At 42.0% G+C, this 9,515-nt stretch overlaps 1 protein-coding gene across 6 annotated transcripts in view; it reads left to right on the top strand.

The window, feature by feature from the left end:
• Positions 1–849: 849 nt before the first annotated feature.
• Positions 850–9,515, top strand: part of UBN2 (ubinuclein 2) — a 100,788-nt gene continuing 92,122 nt past the window's right edge. Inside the window, exons 1-2 of one of the 6 annotated variants that reach the window (XM_032275848.1) lie at positions 850–1,637; positions 7,158–7,250. In XM_032275848.1, coding sequence (XP_032131739.1) covers positions 1,170–1,637; positions 7,158–7,250 — 561 coding nt within the window. In that variant the 5' untranslated portion in view covers positions 850–1,169. The other 5 variants (XM_032275849.1, XM_032275846.1, XM_032275845.1 and 2 more) reach the window with 5 other exon arrangements.

Raw genomic sequence — 9,515 nt, 5'->3', positions numbered from 1 at the left:
AAAAAAGTTAATCCAGTTAATGCAATTAACAGAAGGCTTGGATTCCCTTCAGGATATGAAGGGCCAGCCCTCAGATTTACTTTTTATTCAATGGATTAAAATGGCCAATAATTCTCATCCTTTTAAACCCGACTTTCAATTAAGTAATTACAAGTGAGCCTACCGGGCGTGCCCAATCAATTCCTTCCCCATCCTGAAATGTGTCCTTTAGCATTTTTTCATAAGTATGTTTCCTAAAATACCACCAAACTCTCTTAAGAGGTTTTCTACTGATTTCAACAGTTTCGGTCTTATGAATGAACCTAGAACTCTTCATCTGCTTGTTAATTTTCCAACTGCAAAGCATTATTGAACATTTAATGACCCTGCCCCGACGCAACGCTCACCGCGGCCGGGCGAGGGAAATCAGGGTAGTTCTAGGAAGCGGAGGCCTGCGCTTTCGGGAGGGAAGCCGCTGGTGGTAGTCGGACTGAAGCTGGGCAATTCCTTTCTTCCCTGGATATTTAAGGCTACGGGGACACTGGGCGGGCAGACACAACGGCCAGCGCGTCCCCCTACCCTTGCCCAAGGTCCGCTTTGAATAATCAGCTGACAACCTCAACTCCCTTGAACCCAGCGCGGGAGACCCTGCGCCATGACTAGGTCGGTCTCAGGCGCATCCCAACGCTCGTCCCGGGAAGCTCCAGGAGCGCCTCTGGTTTCCGGGTGCGAATAAGAAGCTACTCGGGAAACCCCAGAACCCTCCCTTTGAGGAAGGGTGCAGACGGCGTCTCCGTTTCCAAGGAAACAGGCCGAGCCATGTCGTCACTTCCGCCGACCTGTCTGGACTCCAGACTGTTGGGAGGGAAAGAGGAAAACTGAGCAACAGCCACGACAGTGGACGCGAGCGTCTCCTCTGTGCGCATGCGCCCGCTCAGCGGCCTGCTTCTATTTATGTGGGGGATCCAACATGGCGGCCACGGCGACCCTGGAGATGGCGGTGAATCCCATCAGAACGTAGTAGCGGGGAAGGGGGCACGGTCCGCACTCACCGTGGCGTCGGCGGAAACGGCTGAGGGTGGTGGAGGGAAGAAAAGCGACGGAGAGCAAGAGGAAGGGCGGGGAGGCACGCAGCGCGGCGTAGAAGCGAGCGCCGGCTCGAGCGAAAGCAGAGGGCCAGAACAGTGGGGATGGCGGAGCCGCGCAGAGTAGCGTTCATTAGCTTGTCATCGGTGCGGCGGCGCGAGGCCGAGTACCCAGGGCCCGAGCGCGAGCCCGAGTACCCCCGCGAGCCCCCCCAGCTGGAGCCGCAGCCGTACCGCGAGCCGGCCCGGGCGGAGCCGCCGGCCCCGCGGGAGCCTGCCCCCCGCTCCGACGCGCAGCCCCCGCCGCGGGAGAAGCCGCTCCCCCAGCGCGAGGTCAGCCGCGCCGAGCCGCCCATGTCGCTGCAGCGGGAGCCCCCGCGGCCCGAGCCGCCGCCGCCGCTCCCACCGCTGCCCTTGCAGCCGCCCCCGCCGCGGGAGTCGGCTTCCCGGGGTGAGCTGCCGCCGCGGCCGCGGAGAGAGACTGTGCGCCTGGAGCTGGTGCTCAAGGACCCCACCGACGAGAGCTGCGTGGAGTTCAGTTACCCGGAGCTGCTGCTGTGCGGAGAACAACGGGTACAGAAGATTCCTCCCTCCTGCCCCAGACCCCGGGAGCCTCAGGACCCGCCGCCTTCCCCAGCTGGTTTGCACCTTGAGACGCCCACCAAGCGCGTCCGGGTCGCCCCGAGGGTGGGGTGCGGGGGGCCGGGGCGGAGGGGTGGACCGGGCGGTGAGCACTGCTTTCTCCACTCCCGGCGGTGACCGAGGCTCTCGCCCGGCTGCGCCGAATTCCCAAACCCCCGTCCCTCGCTCCCAACGCCGCGGCGAGCCTGTTTTCTTGTGCACCTTTCGGAACCTCAGATTTTCCTTCTTTCCTTTCTGCTCCCCACACTAAATCCTGGGGCCCTGCAGGCCGTCAGGCTGGGTTCTCCCTGTGGCGCTACAGCTGTGGTTCCAGTAGAAAGGAAGAGAAAACCTTGGGGGACACGCCCCCCAGTCTGAAGCAGAGAGATTGTGTAACCCCTCTCGCATCATCCTCATCCTCATCGCTGTTTGTTTTGCTGGGCGCCGTGGCTGCTGAGGTGTGCTTGCGTGCCTGTGATATTTTTCTTAATCAAAGGAATTTAAAAATAATTAAAGGTTTTCAGAGACTAAGGATTCCACTTTAGGAATAGAGAAGTGGGTTAGTTAATCTGGTTACTAATTTTTCTCTCTTGTTGGTATTGGTAAACCCTTTTAGCTTTCCTTTTTGTGGAGTTCGTTCATATTGTAATTGAATGGGAAGGTGTCTCTTGTTTTACTTGACACCTACCCGTCATATTTTTAAGTGTATTATGAGTTTATAGAAGAATATTGTACTCGGCCTTTGTAATTTTCGGAGAATGATGAAAAAAATCTCAGCTTTGAATTTTTAAAAGTTTATTGAAAATATATAGGTAGGCTTTTGATGTAAGTGGTGAACAATAGAGAAAGGGTAGGGGTTATGCTGGTAATTGTAATTTTTATTGTTGTGGATTGGTGGATCTTCGGAAGTAAGTTAGAAAGGGAAATGATAGATTAACAGTAAAGAAAGGAAACAGTTTCCTCTGTTGCTTAGCAATTATGCCTGTTATTAGGTTTTTGCTTTAGCTTGGGTCTAATGGACTCCAGAAGTCACTTGTTCTGTTTTCACCTTCAACTACCTTTATGGTCAAAATGACTGACCACTTACTCATGAAGTATCATGTTGAACAATTAGATTTCGTTTACTTCATGGCCAGCTAATGTTTTGATCATTATTTAGAAATGTTGTGTGGTCAAATCATTACAAAATGTCTTCAACCAAAATGAATTGTTTGAGGGTAGAGATCATTTTGGTCACTTCCAAGTAACATTTTGCTCTTTAGACTCATTTGATTATCCCCTCTTCTTTATAAATGTGATGTCACTTTTTTCCCCAAAAGAGCATTAAAAATATTGGATTGGAGCATTTTTCAAACAAATTGTATTTAAGCTGCTAATCTAAATTGGTTTGCAGTTTTTGTAATTTTCATAAATTGACGGTGAAAGCATTATCTTTTGGTAAAAATACATGGCAATAACTACCTGTACTGAGTTCTTACTGTGTGCTAGACACAGTTCTAAGCACTGCACATGGTTTTTCTAGTAGTCCAGGAGAACTCCATGAGGTAAAAACTATTATTCTCTCTTTACAAACGTATGTAATTTTATTAGTACTTCTTTCCTTAGTGATACAATTTCGTACTAAAACAAAATTTCTTACAATTAACTCGTATAGTTTAGAAGATTCTGCCAAAATGAAGTAAAGTTTAAGTCATAGTAGACATACAAAGACCTTTATTATGTCCCTGTGTATGCTGTAATCACAATTACAAATTAATAATAGATGTGTATCATTTAACTATAAAAAAGAAAAAAGTTCATTTTGACACCCTGGTTTTGCTTACTTGTTAACACCAGAACTACTACTTTCATGTAATAAGAGAAGGAGGAATAATTCCATTTAATTTTTCTGTTTATTTAAATAGTGGAGCTGTCTGTTGGCCCAATTTTCTCATTGTATATCAACCTTATATGCTTTTTCATATTACTCTGAACAAAACAAAATCCATTGTATGTAATCACCTTTGCAACAAAGATTTGCCACATTTTTCTATGATTGCTGCCAGTGAGTACCCTTGTTATGCTAGAAAGCATAGAAAACATATGTTTAAGTAAAATTGCCATGGTTTCATGAAAGGAAATCCTAGAAGAGAGACCATCAAAAAGCAAATGCAAACATTAGAATTGGTCTAGAAATTTGGTGGTTCCCAAAATTAGAAGAATTAGAAGAGAAAGGGCTCTAAATTTTTGAAATAGCCATCTAACACAAAATAAGATTTTAGCTCCAGATGCTGAAATTGGTAGATATGGGGCTATTTAAAAAAAAAAAAAAAAAAAAAAAGGCCGGGCGCGGTGGCTCACGCCTGTAATCCCAGCACTTTGGGAGGCCGAGGCGGGTGGATCACGAGGTCAAGAGACCGAGACCATCCTGGTCAACATGGTGAAACCCCGTCTCTACTAAAAATACAAAAATTCAGCTGGGCATGGTGGCGCGTGCCTGTAATCCCAGCTACTCAGGAGGCTGAGGCAGGAGAATTGCCTGAACCCAGGAGGCGGAGGTTGCAGTGAGCCGAGATCGCGCCATTGCACTCTAGCCTGGGTAACAAGAGCGAAACTCCGTCTCAAAAAAAAAAAAAAAGATGTGTTACGTATGGATACTCTTCATATTAAGGTGCATGTAAATACTAAATGAACAGTAAAACCCTGATTTACTGAAATACAATCAAATTTTTCTGTGCTCTCTTTTTACTAATGAAGAAACCACAATTAAGTAAGTTTGTGTTGGGAAAATATGAAAAACAAAACTACAGGTCAGCTAAACCTTTAACCTTAATGTCTCTATGCAGTACAGTGCTGTGATTGAGATTGTTTAGGGTGATGACAGGCATTGGAATCATCTCTATCCTGAAAGATTAATTTGGTCGCCATTTCCAGCTAAAGGGCAGTTGTGCATTTTAGAAATAAATTTTGGCAATGATGGATACACAGGAAAAAGTTTATCTCTTAGTAAACCAGAAAAATCAGTTAACCAGAACACTCATTTGTGAACATGATTAATTGAGCGTTTACTGTAAAAAGAAAAATAAGTGATTATAGTGTGTTAATATAACTATACTATTTGAGAATTCCATAGTAATTCATTGTTTGCATGTTTTGCATTTTTCCTGAAAATGGTGTTGATGAGTTAAGATCAAAGGACAAAATTACTGCATCAGTTTTGTATGTGGGTAGTTGATAATTTTCAGATTTTTTTTTAACCTGAAAAAACAAAAAAGCTTAGCCTTGATTGGGGGGAGGGTGTTTTTTCTTAACTATAAAAGTGAGTCCATTTTCTTAAATTTGTTTTTGTAGGCTGTCAAGAGAAAATAGGAGCTGTACTTTTGATACCTACATAAAGTACATAAAATATTTTAGGATGGCATATAAGGTGATTCTTATTAAAAATATAGATTGATGTGTTCATATTTATACATATAAAATGGGTCATTTTATATGGGCTTTTATAAGTATTTGGGCTTCACAGTACATGGGGGAGCAGTTTGTAATAGGCGTGGTGATTGCTCACTGTCCTTAACCTGGGCCTCTGGTTAAGGCTATACCCTGATGTGCCTAGGATTCCTTATTAGTTTATTCTTACTAGTTTATTCCCCTTTGGATCATGTTTATGTTTTTCATTGGTAACTTTTTTTTTTTTTTTTTTTGAGACAAAGTCTTGCTCTGTCTCGACCAGGCTGGAGTGCAGTGGCGCGATCTTGGCTCACTGTAACCTCCACCTTCCGGATTCAAGTCATTCTCCTGTTTCAGCCTCCCGAGTAGCTGGGACTACAGGCATGTGCCACCACACCTGGTTAATTTTGTATTTTTAGTAGAGATGGGGTTTCACCATGCTGGCCAGCCTGGTCTTGAACTCTGACCATAGGTGACCCACCTGCTCTCGGCCTCCCCAAGTGCTGGAATTACAGGCATGAACCACTGTGCCCAGCCTTTCATTGGTAACTTGTATTGGGGTGAAGTATTCTATGAATTTATTACTTATTACAATAATTTAAAAAATTGATTCTAAAGGTAACTCCTTTAAAGAAGTATCTAGCTTTATTCTAATGTCCCAAATGTGATGAATTTTTTGGTATTCATTTTGTCCACATTTTTCTATCATGATTTTTAGACTGATTATGTCTCAACCTTTATAATTCAGGATGAAGTGTCTCAATTTCTTTTTTCTTTTTCTTTTTCTTTTTTTTATGTGTTATTTTTGAGACGGAGTCTCGCTCTTTCACCAGGCTGGAGTGCTGTGGCGCGATCTCAGCTCACTGCAACTTCTGCCTCTGGGTTCAAGCGATTTTCCTGCCTCAGCCTTCCAAAGTGCTAGGATTACAGGCATGAGCCAGCATGCCTGGCTAAGTGCAATTTCAAAGTGCAAATCTTCCTTCTTTCTGCATTTTCTTGCCCTTCAGTGTCAACTGAATCTGTATCAGTATTTCAGTTGTAGTATACTTTCATTTTTAATTACCTGAAGATGCTATTTCCATAAAAATATCTAGTTTTGTTTTTTTAACTTCATAGTCAGTTGTCTGAAATTGGATGAAAGTAGTATTTTTGACCTTGTGCATTGAAAAAAAATATTTTTTTTTTTGTATACAAAAATAGAAGACTTAAGGATGTGATTGCTCTTTTTGTTTATTTTTATAAATAGATAGCTAATGTGGGCTTCTAGCTCTGGGTGTGTGTTTTAAATCATGGATTATAATAAACTTTCACTCTCTCCTACCAGAAGAAAGCCATGCTAATGTAATCTTTTTGCAGATATTTCACCTTTCTAGCCTTGTTTAAAAGTAGCGTGTATTCCTTGAATGGGTATCCATTGACAAGATATTGGTGATGTAATGGTTGTTGATACTGGACCTCAACAGAGAGCGATAGCTGCTATGCACACTCAATGTTAACTTACAGACAGTTGATTAAGTGTTAACTCTAATTAATAATCTAGAGCTCCTTTTAGAAGAATTTCCTGATCAGAGCAGTTAATCTTTGTTAGTGAAGATATCAAATTAGAGTTATAAGTGAGATTTTCACAATTAGCTAATGTTCCCGGGGAATTTTTTTCCCTTGATATGAATGAGGTGACCATATGATCATTTTGGAGGTGAAGACAATTTGGATTGTTGAGTTCTTAGCCATCAAACCACTGTGGAGTTTATATGGGTCCATTACAACTGCACGTATTTTTTGCTATGAACCAACGTTTTTTTTAGTTTTAATGCTTGTGACTTACTTGTTAGTATTAGGAAAAGTTGTCTCTTATTGATTAAGATGTGGTATCTGAATAATAACATAGCTATATAATATATGTTCTATATTCTCAGTTTATTCCCTTTCAGATCATATTTTTTGAAATAGAATTGAAGTGGTCGTTACATAATAATAAATAAACAATAATACTAGTTGTAATACTAATGGATACTTCCGTTTCTTTTCCCATTCACCTTGAATCAGAAGAAACGCATTCACACAGAAGACCCATTTAATGATGAACATCGGGAGAGGCAAGAAGTGGAAATGTTGGCTAAGAAGTTTGAAATGAAATACGTGAGTATAAAACTGATCAGTTAGGGGATTTTATCCTATTGGCCTGTTTCTTTGATGTGGCTGGTTGGGAGGGCTTATAAATATCTATTGCCTGCCTTACCTTGTTCTCACAAATTGAAACCGGATAAATGGCTAGACAGTCAAAGATTCTGATAGTTAAAGTAGCCATCATTTATTTTTATTTATTTTATTTATTTATTTTGGAAAAAGGATCCGGCTCTGTGTTTCAGACTGGAGTGCAGTGGCACAGTGTCGGCTCACTGCAACCTCCACCTCCCAGATTCAAGCGATTCTCATGCCTTGGCCTCCCCGGTAGCCGGGACTATGGGTGCACCACTATATCTGGCTAATTTTTTGTATTTTTAGTAGAGACAGGATTTCATTAGGTTGGCCAGGCTGGTTGTGAACTCCTGACCTCAAGTCATCCATTCTGCCAAGTAACCATCATTTATTATAGTCTTTGTAGAGTCCAGGCTATTTATATATATTATCTCCAATCCTTGTAACAAAACAACAAGCTAAGTAATATTGACCACATTTTACAGATGAGGAAACTGAGGCTCTGAGTTCAAGATTAAGGAACTGATCCAAGGTCACACGGTGGCAAGAGTAGACTACACTTCCAGGTCTGTGTAGCTCTAACTCTATTCCCTTTCTACCACCATTGGGAATGCTATTTTAATTCCCTTGGTATAATAGTTCTCAAACTTTCCTGGCTCCTAAGAGTTTGAGAGTGAACGTGTGTACTTCTAAGCCCCTTGCATCAGACTCAATTGGAACCAGCATGAGACTTCTTTGAAGGTGTCTAGTTTATGTTAAATATTCATGTATATTCTGTATTCAGTGCCACAATATATTGGTATTTGTTTGAATACAAAAACAATTATTAATTACCTGATTAAGTTGCTTAACATTTTTCTCAAATTTTCTAGTATTACTGACGTAGAAAGCCCCACTTCTCACCCCATGTTTATACTATGGCTTTAAGTACTCTTGGCACTTTGCTAAAACATAACCCAGTTGAGAAGCAACACCTTACCCCTCCGATTCCTCTGTGAGTTGAAAAGTATCCCACAAGAGGTAGGATATCAGCTCACACGGGCCTTGTCATTCATAGTACTCTCAAGATACAACTGGGATCTTGACCCATACCTGCTGGCTCCTTGTGGTAATTAAGAATCCATTTGGGGGTAGAATAAATAAATGAGAACAGATTGGAATTAGAATCAGGTCCTAGGCCATACTTTGCCATCTACTAATTGTGTCCTTTTGGTGCAGTTATTTAGCTTTGGGCCACAGTTTTTTCTCTCTCTTTTTTTTTTTTTTTTTTTTTTCCCTGAGACAGAGTCTCTGTCACACAAGCTGGAGTGCAGTGGTATGATCTTGGCTCACTGTACACTCTGCCTTGCGGGTTCAAGCAATTCTCCTGCCTCAGACACCTGAGCAGTAGCTGGGATTACAGGCATGCACCAGCATCCCTGGCTAATTTTTGTATTTTTAGTGGAGACGGGGTTTCACCATGTTGGCCAGGCTGGTCTCAAACTCCTAAACCTCAAGTGATCTGTCTGCCTTGGCTTCCCAAAGTACTTGGATTACAGGTGTAAGCCATCAGGCCTGGCCAATGCCATAGTTTTCTTATCTATAAATTTAGAGGTTCAGATTTTGCAGAGATCCTTCTGGTTCTCTATTCTGTGACTATATAATAATAAATTTAAGGGTGGACTGGTGGATATTTTAATAGAAGGAATAGCAAAAGTTGTTACACTAATTTGTAGTATTTAATTACAATGTAATCTTTTGAGATTATATTGTATCATGATGTATAAATTGTAAAATCCTATAGGATACATAAATCCTAAATAGGATGTATAAATCTTAAAATACTGTGTTTTTTATACAAGTTATACATTGGTTAAACTGAATGTTTTAACCAACCAGTACACTTATGTAGCTCAAAATTCAAAAATAAAAAATCTTCTTCTTGTATTGCCTACCCATCAAATCCCACTTCCTAGGCAAGTAATGTGCCTGTGGTACTAGAGATATTATATCTCTATACATATACACCTATTCCTTTCCCATCCCCTTTTTACGCATGTCGTAGAATACTGTACATTCTTATGCTCTTGGCTTTTCTTTTTCTTGAGATGGAGCCTCACTCTGTCGCCCAGGCTGGAGTGCAACGGCGTGATCTTGGTCCACTGCAACCTCTGCCTCCCAGGTTCAAGAGATTCTCCTGCCTCAGCCTCCTGAGTAGCTGGGGTT

This window comes from Sapajus apella, unplaced genomic scaffold (genome assembly GCF_009761245.1).
Source record: "Sapajus apella isolate SASKATOON/1434 unplaced genomic scaffold, GSC_monkey_1.0 scaffold7, whole genome shotgun sequence".
Taxonomy (NCBI): domain Eukaryota; kingdom Metazoa; phylum Chordata; class Mammalia; order Primates; family Cebidae; genus Sapajus; species Sapajus apella.
Note: the sequence above shows the minus strand (reverse complement) of the source record. Positions and strands in the feature narration are given on the sequence as shown.